The sequence below is a fragment of the Hippocampus bargibanti genome, linkage group LG05 (assembly GCF_051943395.1).
Source record: "Hippocampus bargibanti isolate YZ-2025 linkage group LG05, ASM5194339v1, whole genome shotgun sequence".
NCBI lineage: Eukaryota > Metazoa > Chordata > Actinopteri > Syngnathiformes > Syngnathidae > Hippocampus > Hippocampus bargibanti.
The window spans coordinates 20,644,884-20,664,843 of NC_142738.1; the positions used below are offsets into that span (position 1 = coordinate 20,644,884).

General features: G+C 44.1%; 3 protein-coding genes across 15 annotated transcripts in view; 2 read left to right on the plus strand and 1 right to left on the minus strand.

The window, feature by feature from the left end:
- The window catches only part of abcc8 (ATP binding cassette subfamily C member 8), a 64,899-nt gene extending 55,114 nt beyond the window's left edge, over positions 1-9,785 (plus strand). For 8 of the 9 annotated variants that reach the window (XM_088997250.1, XM_088997251.1, XM_088997248.1 and 5 more), the window contains 12 exons: positions 1,325-1,552; positions 1,757-1,849; positions 1,947-2,049; positions 2,311-2,424; positions 2,498-2,618; positions 2,797-2,927; positions 3,002-3,080; positions 3,146-3,254; positions 5,504-5,607; positions 7,117-7,250; positions 8,895-8,957; positions 9,126-9,785. In XM_088997250.1, the coding sequence (XP_088853376.1) occupies positions 1,325-1,552; positions 1,757-1,849; positions 1,947-2,049; positions 2,311-2,424; positions 2,498-2,618; positions 2,797-2,927; positions 3,002-3,080; positions 3,146-3,254; positions 5,504-5,607; positions 7,117-7,250; positions 8,895-8,957; positions 9,126-9,263 (1,417 nt within the window). In that variant the 3' untranslated portion in view covers positions 9,264-9,785. Of the gene's footprint in view, positions 1-1,324; positions 1,553-1,756; positions 1,850-1,946; positions 2,050-2,310; positions 2,425-2,497; positions 2,619-2,796; positions 2,928-3,001; positions 3,081-3,145; positions 3,255-5,503; positions 5,608-7,116; positions 7,251-8,894; positions 9,043-9,080 lie in introns of all 9 variants that reach the window. The other variant, XM_088997254.1, reaches the window with a different exon arrangement.
- Positions 9,786-9,814: 29 nt separating this feature from the next.
- On the plus strand, positions 9,815-13,282 carry kcnj11 (potassium inwardly rectifying channel subfamily J member 11). The gene has a single exon (XM_088997255.1). It carries the CDS (start codon positions 11,586-11,588, stop codon positions 12,744-12,746), a length of 1,161 nt encoding a protein of 386 aa, XP_088853381.1. The 5' UTR covers positions 9,815-11,585; the 3' UTR covers positions 12,747-13,282.
- A 116-nt stretch (positions 13,283-13,398) lies between these two features.
- mob2a (MOB kinase activator 2a) overlaps positions 13,399-19,960 on the minus strand; it is an 81,268-nt gene continuing 74,706 nt past the window's right edge. For all 5 annotated transcript variants that reach the window (XM_088997261.1, XM_088997260.1, XM_088997259.1 and 2 more), the window contains 3 exons: positions 19,003-19,096; positions 16,058-16,182; positions 13,399-15,112 (listed from right to left, as the gene is read on the minus strand). In XM_088997261.1, the coding sequence (XP_088853387.1) occupies positions 14,796-15,112; positions 16,058-16,182; positions 19,003-19,096 (536 nt within the window). In that variant the 3' untranslated portion in view covers positions 13,399-14,795. The remainder of the gene's footprint in view (positions 15,113-16,057; positions 16,183-19,002; positions 19,097-19,960) is intronic.

A 19,960-nucleotide genomic window follows, 5' to 3' on the forward strand; every position in this document is an offset into this window, starting at 1 on the left:
ACAGCCTTGAGTGACGAGGACCAGAGCACCAAGTCTGGTCTGAGGGTGGTGGCTGCAATCTCCGCTGGGAAAACCAATTGCTGGCCAATGTCAACCCGCATCTCCCAATCGCTGGCCCTGGATAGCTGTCCAACTTCTGGTTTGGCAGTAGGATGGTTGGGCTTTCTCTGTCCCTCTCGGATGAAAGTCAATGGTGCTGTGCTGGACGTGGTGGCTCTCATTGGCAAGGAGTTGATGGTATTCCTTTTGCTCTCAAGGACAACTGCCAAACTCTTTAGGACCTGGTTGTGCCTCCAGGTGTAGCGGCCTTGTGTGAGGCTGGTCTTACAACCGGTCAGGATGTGTTTGAGAGTTTCTGGAGTTCGACAGAGGTCACAGGTTGGATCTTCGCCATGCCATTGGTGGAGGTTTTTTTTGGAGATGGGAGCACATCATTGACAGCTCTGATGATGAAGCTGATGTTGCTTGCCTCCATTTCCCAGAGATCCTTCCAGCTGAGCCTTCTCTTCTCCAGGCCTTCCCACCTCATCCATTGTCCCTGCTTGGCAAGAGAGACAGCCTGTGCAGTTCTTTCAGCTTCCTCTTGGCGGCGCACCTCTGCCATCACCATTTTCCTTCTTTCCGATGTTGAAGCCTTACGCCAAGAAGGTTTGTTTGTAAGGCCAAACCCCCCTCTTCCTAGCTGAATGTGTCCCACAATGTCGCTGTGCCTTAGGGCTGCTGTGGCCTGCTGCACTACAATGGATGCCGTCCATTTCCGTCCAGTTGATAGGGGGGTGCAGCTTGACTGATCTTCCGGTCTCTGGAGTCTGTGAGGGTCATATGAAGTCTCACTTTAGCGCACTTGTATAGTAAATTTGAATATTTACAGCAAATTTCAATTAAAATCCTGGGTTTGAGTTTCAGCTTTTTGCCTTCCTTTGTTTAGTTTGCATGTTTTCAATAAACAAATAAATGAAAAACATGATGAGCTCATTAAGGGTTCTAAATTGCCCATAATTTGCAAATTTCCCCATTGTGGGACTATTATAGGCTTTCTGATTCTGATACTAATACATTTAAGTGCGATTGTGAATGGTTCCTTGTTCGTTTTTAATTTATGCACTCCAAACCCTGCCTCTAGCGCAATCAGATGAGATAAGTAAACTCAATGACAACAAGCACTACAGATGATTTATGGATTGGATTGGATTAGCCTTTATTAGTCTCGCAGTGGAGACATTTACATTTCACAGCAGCCAAGTTATCAAAGGAAGAGGAAATGAAAGAAAGAAGTAGAAAAATACAGGATGAATAGCTCCATCGTTACCTTTTTACATTCCAGGTTGTTTGAGACCACCCCGCTTGGCAACATCCTCAACCGATTCTCCACAGATACGAACACGATCGATCAGCACATCCCGACTACTTTGGAGTGTCTCTCTCGCTCCACTTTGCTGTGTGTGTCAGCCCTGGGGGTCATTTCCTACGTCACTCCTGTGTTCCTCATTGCCCTCCTGCCGCTGACTGTCACCTGCTACTTCATCCAAAAATACTTTCGCGTGGCTTCCAGGTGAGATTGATGGGGACTGGGGCATGTGCGTCAGGGTAAGGATAAGATGGACAAGTGTAGAAAAAGACAAAGTTGTTTTTCACACACTCTTTGTTTTCTTTGAGCAAGAAGGGCAAGATACAGAGGTTTACTTTTGCAAGAGGGCGAATGAGCTTTGCGGAACGTGGCTGAAGTAGTTGTTGTTGTCCCGCTCTTTTGCAAAAGGGACCTGCAGCAGCTGGAGGACAGCACCCAACTGCCTCTGCTCTCCCACTTTTCTGAGACAGTGGAGGGTCTCACCACCATCAGGGCGCTCAGGTAAGCATAACATCTTTTTGAATCGTCTCATCGGGAATTTTCTGCCATCACTGTACCGAGGCCGTAGAAAGAACACGACTGTCGTCTTCCCCTTCAGGTACGAGCCCAGGTTTAGGCAGAAGTTACTGCAGTTCACAGATTCCAACAACATTGCCTCGCTTTTCCTCACAGCAGCCAATCGGTGGCTGGAAGTCCGCATGGTAACGACTAAGTCATATTTGTCCTGGACTGTTGGCATGACATCAAATCCAATCTTCTTCTCATTCACATTCATGACATGCCACCTAGTTGTGATGTTTTGATTTGGACTCACGCGTTTGGTCCCAGTGGAAATTACTTTGTTTATAGATCCCTCGAAAAATGATTTGGCATCTGCGTTGGCACTAAAGTGGATGCTCATCAATTAACAATTTTATTGTGCTCTGCATGACTTCATTGGAAAGGTCTCGATTTGCTTGTAGGAATATATTGGGACCTGTGTGGTGTTGATAGCAGCTGTTTCTTCTATTACAAATTCGCTCTACGAACAATTGTCTCCCGGATTGGTGGGCCTGGACCTCACCTACGCGCTCATGGTGAGACTGCGGACCCTGTTTTCGTTCCGATGGTAATTGAAGGACCATTGAGCGAATGCCTTCTGTCAATCAGGTATCCAACTACCTGAACTGGATGGTGCGGAACCTGGCAGACATGGAAGTACAGCTGGGATCAGTCAAGAGAATAAACAGCCTCCTCAAAATAGAACCAGAGAATTACGAGGGTCTGCTGAGTGAGTTTCACTTTAAATCCACCAAGAATTTGTCGCTGTGCAACTCTGAAAAAATAGACTGAAAGTTATTTCAACTGGGCTATAAACGTTCCAAATCCAGATGCAATTCATAGATATAAACTGTCTAGTTTGCAGTGGAATTAATGCTCGGCCGGTGGTTGTTGCGGTTGGTTGCCAGGCCCGTCTCAGGTCCCCGACGGGTGGCCCCGATGTGGCGAAATCCAGATCCAGAACCTGAGCGTCCGTTACGATGCCGCGCTGAAACCTGTGCTCAAAAACGTCCACGCGCATATCAACCCTGGGCAGAAGGTCAAGAAGACTAAAGGCGAGAGATAACAAGGAAAAAGCTGAGCGAGCCTTGAAGTTGGGGGTTTGTTTTGCAGGTGGGGATCTGCGGCAGGACAGGCAGCGGCAAATCATCCTTCTCCCTGGCCTTCTTCCGCATGGTTGACATGTTTGAAGGTTTGCACTCTCGGACGGACGACTTGATCGTGCACTTTACGTTCATTATTTCTTGACATTGACAGGGAGAATTGTGATTGATGACATTGACATTGCCAAGTTGCCGCTGCAAACGCTGAGGTCTCGTCTGTCCATCATCCTGCAAGACCCGATCCTGTTCAGCGGCACCATTCGGTATGATGACAAATAAGTTTCCGTTTTACCGGCAGATATTCTCGTCCACTCATATTAGATCAAGGGACACGTCACGGGCAAAAGGGACGAAACATTTTTGTGCTGCGCTTATTTATCTCCTGCGCGTGCCTTCAACGGAGCTGAGCGCTTGTCACATTCCTTCAAAAGGACCTGTGTTATTTTTAGACAACCGCAGAAGTGCCCGTACAAGCTCTCAGGAGTAGAGGAGGGTTTTTTGTCCCAAGTGGAACCTCTATGGTCGATCGTCATCTGGTGCAGGGAAGGATGTTTACTGCTTGTATTGACACAACAGTCAAATTGGAAGTAATGGACGTTTTCCCAAGTTTAGCAGCCACACCCGTTTGAATTTCAGATAAGATTTGTGTGTTCTCCCTCTGCTTTCCTTTCACAAGGCCAAGAGAGATTTCTTTCACATGACCAAAACTAGTGATTGTCCGTCAGTGTGAATGTTGTGTGTAATGTTGCACTGTGACCGAGTGCCAACAAGTTCAGGGGGTACGTTCAGGAAGTGAGCGTTCCATTCAACAATTTTGATATGTCGACACCCGCTTTTTGGAACATTTGAAGTCCATATACTGTATACGCTTACGTTTACATTCATTGGTGGTTCGATGAGAAGGTTTCTTCAGCCGTCATCTGTACAAAAGTGAAGGTTTCGGACGTTTCGCCTCCTATCCAAGAGGCTACGTCAGCGAACTAAAGTCTGACTTCTTATTCTTATTATTATTCTTAAGAATGAAAATTTTCATTCTTATTCTTATTATTATTCTTAAGAATGAAAATTGTAAAGAGCAGTACATTGGGGATACTCAACAAATTCTCAAAAAAAGACTTTATCAACATCGCAGGGATAATATAGGTGGACCTCAATCGGCAGTACATTTGCACCTAAAAGCTAGCAACCACTCATTTGATGACAATGAGGTTAAAATCTCAGCGAAAGAACATAGATGGTTTGAAAGGGGGGTAAAAGAAGCGATTCTTATAAAACAACAAAATCCTTCATTAAACCGGTCTGGTGGGGTGAGGTTCAATTTGGATCGTTCATACAATAGCCTGCTTAGGCAAAACAGGTTAGGCAACATTCGTAATGCTGATGAGGTGATACCGGTGGGAGTGGGGGAAATAGGCCAGTCGTTAGTCAGGAATGTAGGAACAATCAGTAGGGCCGACCCTCGACTGCAGAAGCTAGCTCTGGGGACGTGGAATGTCACCTCTCTTACAGGGAAGGAGCCTGAGCTGGTGCACGAGGTTGTAAAGTTCCGACTAGACATAGTTGGGCTTGCCTCCACACACAGCCTGGTTCCGGTACCAGCCCTCTCGATAGGGCTGGTACCGCAGGGATAATACTAGTGGGCCTCAATCGGCAGTACATTTGACGACAATGAGGTTAAAATCTTAGCGAAAGAACATAGATGGTTTTGAAAGGGGGGTAAAAGAAGCGATTCTTATAAAACAACAAAATCCTTCATTAAACCGGTCTGGTGGGGTGAGGTTCAATTTGGATCGTTCATACAATAGCCTGCTTAGGCAAAACAGGTTAGGCAACTTTCGCAATGCTGATGAGGGTCGTTATGCTGATAAGGTGATACCGGGGGGAGTGGGGGTTATAGGCCAGTCGTTAGTCAGGAATGTAGGAACAATCAGTGGGGCCACAGGGAGGGGTCCCCTGCCCCCCCCCCCCCCTACCTGAGAGTAGGGACCTATCATAGCTGTGTCCGGCGCCACCATGTCTGGACATTAGGGATATATAAATGGGGCCGATACGACCAGTCAGACTTTAGTTCGCTGACGAAGCCTCTTGGATAGGAGGCGAAACGTCCGAAACCTTCACTTTTGTACAGATGACGGCTGAAGAAACCTTCCCATCGATGGACCACTCCTGTACGACTGAGAGCTTACACAGACGTATTCATTGGTGGTGTTACAAATGCCATTAACATTTTTTGAAATGGCAATAATTAATTGAAGGTACCAACAATTGTATATGATTCCAATTGGAACATGTATAATGTGTGTAAACACGCAAACAATGAATTTTAAAAAAACTGTCAATGAAAACCTCGTATAATTACCATGTTCACATTCACAATGAATTGCCGAGGCACGTTCTTGAATCAATCTTTCAGCAGCTAATAAGCTTTTGAAAGTAATTGTATCATTTTAGTGTCTGTGTGTGAGTCCTACTTTTGTTTCAACTACTGTGTATGTGGCGTGTTTGTGTGCAGGTTCAACCTGGATCCAGAAATGAAGGCCACGGATGAGATGCTTTGGGAAGCTTTGGATATTGCTCAATTGAAGCCTGTTGTCAAGTCCCTTCCAGGAGGGCTGGGTGAGTTTATCGGTGGATCAATTTTAGAGTGTGTGCGTGTGTGTATGTGAAGTGCTTTCTAATCCACGGTTGTGCTTGTATCATGCCAGAGAACAAAACTGAATCAAAGGTCAGTTTGTTTCTCTGACCACTAAAAATGTGCAGAACTTTACCTGGACCTCCTCCATCGCACGCCTGCTGCACTGTATAACAATACATGAGCATCAATATTTCAGATGCTCTGCAAAGGCTGCTATTCACAGAGGTTGTTCTCAGGTGGCAGTCGGATATTCAGATCACATCTCGGAGGGGACACTCACCTTCATCTGACTTCCACCATAATTATGATGAACGTGACGAGTGTCTGCTATGCGTCCGACTTTATTTAGCTGCTGTGGGCTACCTATTTATCTCCTCGATAGTCTTGGAAGTGCAGTTAAGGGATTATTCAATGTCATTTGACGTCATTTGACGCTCACCTCAGGCTCTACACAACAGTAACAACAGTATAACTTGTAGTGCCTGTCTGTTTGTCCATCCGTCCCTACATACATAGCCAATGTCTATTTATGAGCACATCTTTCTCTCCTCTCACTCTTTCTCTCCTTCTCTCTCTGTCTCTCTCCGTCTCTCTCACTCTTTCTCACTCTCTCTGCCCCCCCCCCCCCTCTGTCTCTCTCTCCCTCTCGCTCTCCCCCTCCCTCTCAGAATCAGAATCAGAATCATCTTTATTGCCAAGTATGTAGAACACACAAATAATTTGTTTCCGGTAGAACACGCTGCACTAGTATCGTCGTTAAAAAAAACTGCTAAGTGGCACTATACAGTTCCATTTTGGCTACTGTTGAAAGAGTTCAAAGAGTTCAAAGAGTTAATGGCTTGGGGGAAGAAGCTGTTTAAATGTCTGCTGGATTTGGTGCGCATGGATCTCTTTCTCTCTGTCTCTCCCCCCTCTCTCTTTCTCCCTCTCCCTCTCTCCTTCGCTCTGTCTCTCTCCCTCTCTGTCTCTCTCTCTCCCTCTCTTTCTCTCTCTGCCCCCCTCTCTCTCTCTCTCCCCTTCCCTCTCTCCTCTTCCTCTCTCCCTCTCTCTTGCTTTCTCCCTTTCTTTCTCCATATTTATTTAGTTATTTGTTTTTGTAATCACATCTATTGTCTGTATTATATGTATTATGATACTAAATTAAATATATGAAGTCATAGTGGCTAACACAAGATACTGGGTTTGAATCACAGATGGAAGGGACATCATCATTGTGTTCTCCCATTCTTATAAATGTAATGTTATGTAAGTTTATTCTTGCTTCTGTCCCTATACACATTTCCTAGTTTAACCATATGTATGACAATTGTTTATGAATTGTTTATATGTTCCCTACATTTTGCTTGGTGAACCAGGGAGCATAATTATCATCAATGTTATTAGCAATCTTCGTTTTTCTCGATAGTTTCTTGTATTGGGTCTGATTAGATTGTTGTTGCGGTTTAGTAAATGAACAATGATTGTACTTCTTAATTTGAACATCTCCCCAGATGCCAATGTGACAGAGGGAGGAGAAAATTTCAGCCAGGGTCAACGTCAGCTTTTCTGCCTGGCCAGAGCTTTTGTGAGGAAGAGTAGCATCCTCATCATGGATGAAGCCACGGCATCCATCGACATGGCAACGGTCAGTGTATGTTTATGGCGACCATGTTTCTCGGGAGAAAACGGTTTCAGGAAGGGGTGGAGTGGAGGTCACCAAGTGACGTTCTGACACCAATGGCACCCATAAAACACAAGGAAATACAGTTTGCAGCAAAGGCTAAGTGGATGATTCTTAAAAACGAATTTTGCAGGAGAAAGGAGAGGAAAATGCGTGCGAACAGGAGCCACAGGGCTGGCGTGTGCAATCGGCTCCTGCTTACTTAAGAGCATCTCCTGAATGCTGGTTGACCAAGAGTGACATTTGTGGTCTCAATAACACACCGCTGATGCCTTCCAGCGGACTACGCGAAGCTTTGAACTCACCCAATTTATTTTATTAGGTCAAGTCGATTCAAAGCGAGCGAGAGAGAGAAAAGCAAACAACAAGCTTTTGTTTTACTTTTTAAATTCTTTACACATTTTCTTAAACCAGTATGTGGTTCACAGTGCAATGAAGTAATATAAAGTACATACATAAAGTACAGTGAGACCTCAACTTACAAACACCTTACTTTGCGAACTTTTCGTCTTACGAACGTCAAATTTATGAAAATTAAACCTTATAATAAGCACTATTTTCATATTACACATCCACCACGGCTGGAACACCAAAGCACACGACCTTCGGATCTGGTGGAGTGATCTTCGGCGGAAGCACACGACCGAACAGCGCTGCAGCCGGCGCTACTTTCCACACCCCCTCTCTCTGAATTCACACGTCCATCGCCTCCGAGGAGCTTTTTGCAGATAGTTTTACTATTATGGGACCGGAAAATAAACACCACAGACTCGTGTTCAGCCTCAGTTCAAATGTGGTGTGTTACTATGAATAAATTGAAGAAACTACCAGCCGTACACGTCTACTCTGCTCTGTTTATTTGTCATCCAAGACTTGGGGTGCGTTCAGGTTTGAGAATAGCGCACGACTTCTTAAGACTCTAGGCTGTTTGGAAAGCATTGTCTAACTGAATGAGCGGTGACAAACACTTCCCAACGTTTTTGTGTTGCTACACTTGAACGCACCCCCCTGTCAAGATGCGATAGAATCAGAATCAGAATACTTTTATTCATCCCGCAATGGGGAAATTTTGATTCTGATTCTGATTAGAAGTGATTGTGATTGGCTAAAGGGTAGAGTCATGTGTCATGGTAAGCCAATCAGAGCAAGTGTTTTCACACACACCAGAACAGCGTGTCAATAGTCACGCTAAATTGTCACGTGCGAGTTGACAGCTCGGGCTTGGCTGCCGCTCGCGACACTTCAATTTCATTTCATTTCAACGAGTCACTGTCACCTCACCAGTGACATGATTACGACGTAAGTGAATCGCTGTGTCTTGTGCTGGCAAATCCAATTAAGTTCGTAAGTTGAGGACTCACTGTACTGTATTACAGTAATAAATACATAATTTCATAATATTCACATTTTTGATAATAATAAAGATACAAATGCTGATAATGCTACAAACTGTGCAAGACCCTGTCGACAGGCTAACAGTGTTTTATTAGTTGATTAGATTAGTCTTATATATATATATATATAAGATAATGAAAAATATATTACAAATAAAAAAGACAAGATATGTACATATGTATGTAAAATTGAACTCTGCTTCTACATTTACAGGAGAGCATCCTGCAGAAAGTGGTGATGACTGCCTTTGCTGACAGAACAGTGGTTACAATAGCAGTAAGAGCATACAGAGTAGTTTATAATTGTCGCTCCACACAAAAATATGCACACGCACACACACACACGCACACACACTCACGGGGTTGAAACAAACACACCCCTCATATGCACATTTTGGAGTGCGTTTGTTAAGCAGCCATCAATGTGCTCCTCTCTGCCGCACAGCATCGCGTCCACACCATCCTGAATGCCGACCTGGTGATTGTAATGAAGCGCGGGATCATCCTGGAGTATGACAAACCCCAGGCTTTGCTGGCGAAGGAGGACAGTATCTTCGCCTCCTTTGTGCAAGCAGACAAGTAGCACAAGAAGAACAAGGTGGAGAGAGCATGTCAAAGGAAGACATTCGAAGTGCAATTGATTCATGGGATATTCACCTGCATTTTTAATTCATATTGTTATTATATTTGTACATAACAATGTGAGTTGGTTCCGAATAAAATATATATTATCACCGAGCGATGCATTTCTACACTGTGGCAAGTGAGGTGTTTTTGATTTTAGACTGATCTACATTGACCCTGCCAGCACTCATATTCTCACGGGTGTCACCAGATCCTAGAGGAGTCGAGAATGACTTGGGAATGCTAAAAGGACACCTTATAAATAGCCACGATAGGCCAGGAAATGACATGCTACACCAGGCACAACTATTACTGCTCTTAAATGACCAGGAAGTAATCAGAAACCATTTTGTAAACCTTCAATTAACTCATTCACTGCCATTCACAAATTTATGCGGGAATAGAAAATGTGACGTAGAGCCCCAGTCCAAAATTAGTTTAGTTTCAATCTCATATAACTCCAGACCCATATAATTTAGGAATTAACAGCTTCCCTTTTCAATTTATAACTCCAGACCCATATAATTTAGGAATTAACTCTTTTTTTTCTGATGGAAGAAGAGTCTAAGGCTTCTTATGATGCCATGTTTATGTCGTCCAAAAACTCAATATTCTGCGGGCTTCTTACGCTGCATTGAATGTTTATATAGTCGTGAAATTCAACATTCTGTGGGCCATGGAATTCGCGGGACAATGACAAAAAATCCTGCCACTGGAGTGGACACATTTTTGCACGTCTGGCAGTGAATGAGTTAAAAAGAAATCATGTATAACCAAAAAGCTTTGTTCAATAAGAAAACACATTTTTGATTGGCTCCGCCACAGGTATATCATCGTGGGTATTTACAGTCGTGCAGAAATGATTGGCATGACAACTGTTACAATTATTTTTCAAAAGCTTTCTTGCCTCCCTTCTTTCCTTTCTTTCTTCCCCTTCCAGACACATTTCCTTCCTTTGTTTTTATTATACCCATATTTGTTGTCCCTTTAAAGTAGTATATTTTCCTTCATGAAATTATGTTGTTCTGTCCTACCTTATGAATAAGCTTCCTTTCCTTGCTTCTTTCTGAAGAAAAGTAGTATGTGTGAAATTGATATAGGAAATGTTGTTCACACCAAGTTCTAGTAGTGATTTTTTGGGAGTGGGGGGGAAATAGGTGGCCGAGATTTACTTCTTCCGTTAAAGGACAACTGACGTCTCCGGACAAGTTGTGTCCATAATTTGTAAAATGGCTTCAAATGACTTCTACTAAGTGAATTTTACAAAGATTCCACCGCATATAGCTATAGTTTACGTTTTAAGACTCATGAATTCATAGTAACAATATGAATCATGATCATGATTTCATCCATATTGTGGACAAGAATTTGTGACAATTTATCGATCCAGAGGGAGCGACAGAGAGAGAGAGAGAGAGAGGGAGGGAATGAAGAATGGACAGACTGACAGTAGAGAGATACAGATAGATAGATAGATAGATAGATAGATAGATAGATAGATAGATAGATAGATAGATAGATAGATAGATAGATAGATAGATAGATAGATAGATAGATAGATAGATAGATAGATAGATAGATAGATAGATAGATGTAATAGTTCATAGTTCTAAAAATTTGGGTGAACCACAATATATTTGAAATATTTTCCTTTCGGCTTTTCCCTTCAAGGGGTCGCCACAGCAAATCAGTGTCCTGCATCTTTAGAGGTTTTGAAATACGGTATAAAAAATCAAATTAAAAGCAATAATTACGGTAGTGTTGACGGCTTCTCGTAATGTGGACGTTGTATGTCTGATGTAAACCGAGGACCCCCCTCTCCTGTACTCTTCAAGAATTTTCAAACGGATATGGCCCCCTTTGTGCCCAGCACGGCAGAGGTGTTTGAGGGGAGGGTCTGCAGTCATTCCACACCTCCACCCCCACGTACTGCTTTCGAGCCAGAGTCAGCACAGAAGGAAAAGTACTTCACGCAGAGGGGCCTCGAACCGGCGGCCGCCCGCTGATGGTGGCGGTCTTGTTGGTATTATAGGTTGTGCGCCGTGAGTGACGGTGGCAGCTGAGGAAGAAGGAGAAGGAATCCCCACACGGGACGTCATCCGCCTGACCGGGGGGCAACGCGAGTCGAGCGCATTGCTTCGGACCATGAAAGCTGCCCGCTACCGACGAAAAGGTTGACAGAAAGCTGCAAAGCCACATACACGCGCGCGCACAACAAAGCGGACATTTTATTTATCTGTCGGCCGGACGCTTGCCTTCTGGGGCGTAATGCCGGAGAGCCATGTTGTCGAGAAAAGGCCTCATCCCGGAGGACTACTTGCTGACACGCTTGGCTGAGGATGTCCAGCAGCCCAAGTTCAAATCGAAACCGAGGAAAGCGCGCTTCGTGGCCAAGAACGGCACGTGCAATGTGGCGCACACCAACATCCGCGAGCAGGGTCGATTCCTGCAAGACGTCTTCACCACTCTGGTGGACTTGAAATGGCTCCACACGCTCATCATCTTCACCATGTCGTTCCTGTGCAGTTGGCTCCTCTTCGGGATGATCTGGTGGCTCATCGCTTTCGCGCACGGCGACTTGGACCGGCGGGCGGGCGACTTGGTGCCGTGCGTCACGGACATCCACTCCTTCTCGTCCGCCTTCCTCTTCTCCATCGAGGTGCAGGTGACGATCGGCTTCGGGGCGAGGATGGTGACGGAGGAGTGCCTGTCCGCCATCGTCGTGCTCATCACGCAGAACATCGTGGGCCTGGTCATCAACGCCATCATGCTGGGCTGCATATTCATGAAGACGGCGCAGGCGCACAGGCGCGCCGAGACGCTCATTTTCAGCAAGCACGCCGTCATCTCCGTGCGGAACAACAAACTTTGCTTCATGGTACGCATTGGCGACCTGAGGAAGAGCATGATCATCGGCGCCACCGTGCGGATGCAGGTGGTAAGGAGAACCAGCACAGAGGAAGGCGAGGTGGTACCCCTGGACCAGATTGACATCCACATGGATAACCCGGTGGGCACCAACGGGGTCTTCCTGGTGTCGCCGCTCATCATCTGTCACGTGATCGACAAGCACAGCCCGCTGTACGCCATGTCCGCTGCGGACCTGCAGCACGACGACCTCGAGGTCGTCGTGGTGCTGGAGGGGGTGGTGGAGACCACCGGCATCACCACGCAGGCCAGGACCTCGTACGTGTCCGAGGAGATCCTCTGGGGACAGCGATTCGTGCCCACTGTGTCCGAGGAGGACGGCATGTACGCGGTGGATTACTCCAAGTTCGGCAACACACAAAAGGTGCCCACCCCGGGCTGCAGCGCCAAAAAACTGGACGAGGCGGGCGGCATCGCGAGATTTAAAGTCGCCGAGGGCGTAACCTTGCGGCCGTCGATCAGAAGGCGGCCCGGGTCCGCCGTCACCCGGCGCTCCAGGCTGGAGAGCCGATGACTAGACAACTCGCTTGCTCCGATGGACGAAGGGACGAGACTGCGCCCGTGTCGTCTGGCCTCGTGTTTCCGTTCAGCTTTTCATCTACACTCGAGGGTCAAAGTGGGGGCAACCAAAAAAAAAAACCCCTCCCCCTCCAAGTCACCCATTTCAATTCAGTACAGTCGATTTTTTTTCGGTGGAGGCTTCGATCACGCGGGGAGCAAACTTTTGTCCTCATTCGCTACACAAAGCCATACAGGTTCATTCGCAGATGAGGTGAAAATAAATAAGATGGAGTTGTTGGGATAGAAATAACAAACATTAAAATGAGAATGAGAAAATTTTCAATGCGGAGGCCAAGGTGGCAGAAGACTTGGCTGAGGGGCGGCCATGCATGAAATTAATCTGTTTGGACAAAAACAATCATGATGGAAACACGTTCAATTCCGTTGACCTTATCATGTGATTTTGTCATAAAGGTCAGTCACTTCAGAGTGTCACGCAGTCACCTTTAAGGTTTTCATTCAAACTTTGAGACGTGTGGGGGAAGGAACCTTGTTTGGTGGGCAAACTGCAGCAAATCAACATTTCACTCACAAGATGAATGATGTTCCGTCTCTCAGCACGAAATAAGAATGCGGTACCAACAAAACAAGCTGGATCAGAATGATGATTTTTTTCTTCTATTAGATTATAATCAGCAGAGCTTGAAATATTAAATTGCTTTTAACTTAGTTAATAATTAAAATACATAAAAACATGAGCCAGAACTGAAGAACCCTGCAAAAAAGAAAACAAAAATAAATTAAAGGGACAAATAGAAACGCAATCCTCCTGCACGTAGGAGCTGAGCTGTCTGATAGAAGTCCAAGCACAAGTTGGTTTTCTCTGTGTCATGGTATATATTGTTATTTCCAAACTAAATTTCCTTTGATATTCTTTTTAAAAGCAAATTTTAAAAAGGGACATGAAAACTAAACAACCACGAAGCAAGAAGAAAGGTTTTGGAGTTCTCAGCAAGCACCCCACCCCCTCACTCCTCACTTTTTTTGCATGTTGCTGTGTGTGGATTGCAGACATGACATCATTTCTTTGTAAATTTGAGCTGCTGTGGCAGGTGTGTGTATATTTAGGTAGAGGTTGTGGTTGGGACCTGGGGGGGGGGGGGGGGGGTCCGCACTGAAACCAGCACTCTGTTAAAGTATCCCCATTTCTGTGTTCCGATTAAATATCTAATATCCAATCGCAAGATTTTCTTCTGTCCACATTTCTGTGCATTTTCATCTTTGCTGCCCTCTAAGGTGGGGCAGGGGGGTGTAACCTCCATGACGTGTTTGCTATGTGCACGCCACATGGAGGATTTGGCCAACAAAAGTGACACAGAATGAAGAGAGAAAAGCTTCTCTCTTGGGCAGCAGTGACAAAACTCAGGTCCTGAGTAGGAGGTGCCTCAAATCAAGGCCCTCAAAAACAGCCCAAACTGGGACTGGCTAATATCAACCATCACGGTGCTCAGGGGCAGCTTCATGTAGTTGGAGGAGGCCAGCAGAAACCGAACACACTTGTCCGTTCGACAGGTAGGGTGCAGCCCCCCTCGTGGACAGGAAGTGTGCCAGCTAGAGCAGAGACAGGAAGGACAATCACCACACTGCAACCCCCGCCCCCCTTCACACACACTGTCACACTTTGAACCTAACTAAACAAAAATGGAACCATATAACTCTCCAACAAAAGTAAAAGTGAAACGAAAAAAAGAAACAGCATTAGTTTTTGTCCTAGTTTAAATGGCAGAAAAGATGGGAGGGATGTTTTTTTTTTTTAAATCCCTGGGAGAAACATTCGCGCCAATTCCTGCTGGCATTACAAACTTTTCGCTAGCACCCACCCCCTGTAATCCCCGACAATCCCCCCCCCCTCTCTTGTCCTTCCGACTAGTTGGTTGGCGCTGCAGCAGAATACGCAAATGTAGTGTGGAAGGTCTGTCAACTCCCGCTGGCACACAGCAGAAGGCGGCCAGGCCTTCTTTCCTTCTCTCCTTTGTTGTCATCATCTGTCGAGCCCGGGCCTTCATCTCTCCGTCACGTGGTTTGGTGACGAAGGAGAGGAAGTCGGCGAGGAGGGGGCCGCCGCGGTCGAGGGCGGCGGTGGGGCGGGGATGCACAGGATTTCGGACAGGTCGTCCATGATGCAGGTCTCCTTGGGGTCGACCAGGTTGAATTCCCTTACGAAAACAATGAAATGTGCATAGAGAGTGTTCAAGTGGCCCTGCAGGTCCAGTGCCACCGTCTCTTTAAAGTGCGCCCAGTAGAGGTGAGCCAGCACATGGAACAGGTAGCGGCAGATCTTCTTCACCAACGTGTCAAAAGAATTGGGGAATTCTTTACCTAAGGGAAGAAGAGCGAGACAGTTAGGAAGGGGAAGAAACTTGCGAAGGCCCGCACCCTCCCTCTCGGCCTGCAACTTGAAGGAAGAAAAAGAAAGCAACCTGGCTTCGTTTGAGTGGCGAAGCACAAGAGAGACAGCAGGGGGCAGCAGCATAACATTTAGTGGCGTTTCTCAAACTTGAGTCACTCGCTGCACACCACCAAAGAAAAAAGTCACGACAAAACAACAGCAACAGCGCCGATTTGCCTCCTTAATTGACCTACTCGGTGTGAACTCTGAGCCTGTACAGTTTATAATCATTAAAGATACAATAGACACCTTAAAAGCTCCCATCTGTTTTTTTTTAGCTAGCCGCATACCAAAGGCCAATTACACCGCTATTCATTGTCGGTAAACTCAGATGACCAAATATATATTCTTTTTAGTAAATACATTATACCAGTCAACAAATGTGTCCTTTTTTAATCAATGATGCAAATAAAATATTCAACAGTGATTTTTTTTTTTTGCTTTGACTGCTATTCGTTTTGTCTTTAGCACATCATATTTTCATGATATTCTGAATATAATAGCAATGATGCAATAATTGTATGACATGGCATTCTATTTCGTAAAGTTTCTGAATACAGGCTTTTATTCAGTAAAAGGTGGGATTTCCTTCCAGCATTGTAGCAATATAAATTACAACACATTGTAAAATTCCCAATTGCGCAAGCTTTTATAAATGCAATTTAAAAACCAAAAATGAGACTTTCAATAGCCTGGTGCGTGAAAATAAATAAATAAATAAATAAACCCAAAGTCCTTTGTTTGAGTCAGTGTCCAAAAATATGTTTCAGGAACCATCTTGGATTCAAATTTGCTGTTGACCAGTGGAATGGCTTTTGAGATTAGTGAAGCGAAATAGTGTCATTTCTCACAGCACAAGGGGAAGGGATACTTACCATATTTCGTAGGAAACACTTCCTCATCAGTGACCAGTTTCTGACAAAGACTCATAACAAGGTCAACGTATTGTGGCGCAGTGCACTTTGTCTTCTTCCCCTTCTCGTCCTGCCAGTAGTATATTCTGGAAAACATAAAAAACAAAACACACACACACACATTAATGTGTGTTGCAACATAAAAAAACATTTTCACAGTGGGTCGCAAAAACATTGTGGAAACGACGTCTTCATGAATCATGCCAATGTTTTCTTAAGAATGTTTGAGGAAGGAGCAGCTGCAAAATGCAAACATCTCTTGCGACATGCACTCCACAACAGGTAGGTCATCTTAAGAGTCATTGATCAGCTGCTCTCTATGACCTCATTTGGGGAAAACTCCAAGAGACCAGTTCGTTATCACTTTGACAAAATCATACTAAGATGAGCATAATCATGTTTGATGTATTCATTTAGCATTTTTCCTAAAATTGTCAAATAAGTATTTTAACATGTACTTATTTCTAATTGTATTTATAATATGCCATCTTGGAAAGACCTGACCAATTTTCAGACCTGCTGTTCAGTGAGCATCAATGGATTGGATGGGCAGGTTCTGCTGTTCTTTGATTGTTTTGTTTGGGACAGGTGCTCCTAAGAAAGATGCTTCCTAAACTAATGGTGGAAAGAGTAATCACATAGCAGTTCAAGCCAATACAGTTTAAATGAAATTGCTAAACATTGGTGAACTTGTTTTTTACACTTATTAACAATGGTAAAATGTTGGAAAATGAACGATGCATTCACTGTGACCCTAGAGCAGATAGTCTCCGCTTTCCATTGTTGTATAAATAAATCATAATAAAAGTGCAATCTTTTTTTTCATGCAAACAACAAAGAGATAACATTAAATACACCCTTAAAGATCATGTGCATTTTGAGTACAGTGCAACATATTGTCCTCTGTCTGCACACAAAATAGGTTCATCACACTTAAATGGTTGCGCTGCCGTCATAGCGTACGGAAACTTTTCCTTCCCCAAATAGTACTGAGCTGTCTTTCGGCAGGGCACTGGCAGCCCTGTGACTGCGGCCCAAAATGACAAGGAGTAAAGGGCGGGTGGGTCAATCCTAAGTGATGAAATGATGTAAACACAAAGTGTTATCATCGCTCTCACAAATTGGATTTTGTTCCACTCCTAAGAAGTCACATGACATGAAGAAACAAAAAATAAAACAAAACATGATGAATGACCTCTATTGTTGCCTTTTGTTACGCTTCACTGTTCATCTCCTGGCACTTCAGCTCACATCACATGTGGACAATTGTCACTGATAATGCAGACCGACTTTTCCACCGTGCCGTGGAAAGTGATGCCAGATCGACAGCAAACCTATTCGTTCATATTTCTTCCTCGTCACACAGTCACAGCAAATTGGCCAGAGAGCAGCGGCCCTAGGTGGCAGCATCAGACAAATGACTGTTTACTGAGGAGTTAAATCATGACACGCTAATCTTTCACGTGAATGGGTCAGGTGGGTACTATGTCATTAGCTTGTGTGCTGTGTGCATGCGCGCAAGTGCGTACGGTCGCATACAGGTAATCTGGTTTTTCCAGTGTGCAGAATACACAGGATGAAGCATGGTCTGCTCCTTAAGGTAAGAGATCACCACCCTGACAGGGTAAACTAGTTGAATAAATAATTATTATTAGCCACCTCCCCATTGTTATATGGGACAAAGAGTCTTCCCGTTGACAATATGAACTTTGAAAAGCGTCAACTGCCACACAGGTATTTGCAACTGTTTAACGGCGACCATGTTTATTCCTTGGGGGAAAACCATTGCCCTTGAAAATTATTTCCTGCCGCAGTTCATTTCAAAAGACCTTTTCTGAGTAAGGACACAAAACTAAGAAACAAATAAAGAGGCCACTCAATTAATAAGCCTCAACGAGGGCCTTTTCATCGGTTTTGCTCTATTAAACATCTCGACACATTTTAAAACAGTGGCTTTATCACGGCTAAGGAAGGGGGATGGTGGGCGTCATGGTCGTCTTTGCATTAATCAGCTCTATCAAACACAGAATGGGCAAAGCAGAATGAAGACCCAGGAAAGCCATATTCGCAGTTTAGCAACTCTTCCCTAAGCAGCAGGCTTCAGTTTTGCTTACTCAGACTCTTTCTTGAATTTGTATTAGTTTATATCCTTCTTTGCTCAGTTTAATACACTTGACTCTTTCATCGACGCTCACAATGACTCTCTTACGTTTGGCTGCCATGATTACAAAACTTGCTGATGAGAACTACCGAACACAACTGCTACACTACACTAAACAACGCATGATTTGAAAGCAAGCTAATGTGGACAACCTGGGGATTTCCGATCATCCTCTGTGCCGGTAGCTGCAACTACGTCAGCGGCAATAAAGATGTTGAACGGACAACTTTATTTCCAAATATAGAGCATGAAATTACATTATTACATAATATTATTAAATTACAATTACATTATTTTTGCATGGATTAATTCTGTGTTACGGATATCGGAATTTCCATGGTAGGGAATCAATATTTGCTATCTTTTGGTGGTAAAAAAAATGAATACATACAATTTTTTTCCGGATTATGGAATTTCAGTTCGACAGAATTCCTTATGAGAAAATATTAACTGTACTTAATACAAAAAGGCAAGTCAAGTTCAAAACATTCTTCACAATAATATTTTTAATTTTTTTTCTCAACCTGCGCCAAAGCCGATGAACACCACCAAATAATGCCCCAAAACATCAAACAAAAATTCTACATTTGATCATGACACATGATGAAAAGAAAGACTACCTTGTTGTTTCACCATATAGGTTTGCTTAGTTTAGACTTGTCGGACGGTGTTTATGATGTGCTAAATTTTATTGACTTTGTTTATGAATGACCTTTTCAGGCTAAAAATGCAGCTCATTACTCACGTGTTGCATGCCGTCATGGCTTGACAGCTGTCCCCAGTGCAGAACTCCGAGATGGTGCTGTACTGCAAGTTGATAAGATTGAAGAATGTCGTTGCTGCAGTAAAAACAACAGGAAAAAAGGAGAGGTCACATCATGCCAATAGGATACATCAACATATCAGAAAATGATTATGCTCCATTCATCATGCTTATTGACGTCACAACACGGAAGGGGCGGATTGGTTAACAACTGGTCTTTTCATGGATGATCAGGCGTGTGTCATTGACATCAATGAGTCACAGTCACAAACAGCACAATTAACCAGTAATTAAACCTATCCTCAAACACTGGTTTTATTGAGGCCTGAACAATTGAGTTGTCGAAACGGATGCAAGCCAGGAGATTGAAAAGAAACGACAAAAACATGTCACGGGGTGTCCAATCTATTTTTTTATGTGCCGCCCGAAGTTCTCAGTGGCAGGGAGGGCAAGAGTTGGTTTATCAGGTCGATTTATTTTTGGTCGACACTCATGTTGCCTGAGTGCTCACATTTGAGCACCGCAGAGATGGTGACTCTATTAAAGTGGCAACATTTAGGTTAACCACACTTGAACCATTGAAGCATTTCATCTGGAAATGCGCTCAAAAGTCAACTCATCTTGCATGGGAAAACTTCGTTTTCGTGTGACTACGTTGCAACGTGACTCATTCATTGAAATCGTGTAATCTTTTTCAAGCCCAACAAAAATGTTGCAAAATATTCAGAGGACAGTGTGGAAAAATAACAGTTCATACAGTTTTATTTCAACATCAATAACTTGCGTTGGCTCAAAGATAAAATTAAATATCAGTTGGCTAACACAGCAAAACATACGACAGAGTGGACAAGTGCAAATTAGGTTTTACATGCGTATTTCGATTTTTTTATCCCTGCCTTTTGGAGCGGCCCTTTCATTAAATACCTGAGTAATACTAGTC

Coding starts and splice junctions, on each gene's coding strand:
- kcnj11 (XM_088997255.1), top strand. CDS start 11,586: ATGTTGTCGAGAAAAGGCCTCATCCCGGAGGACTACTTGCTGACACGC.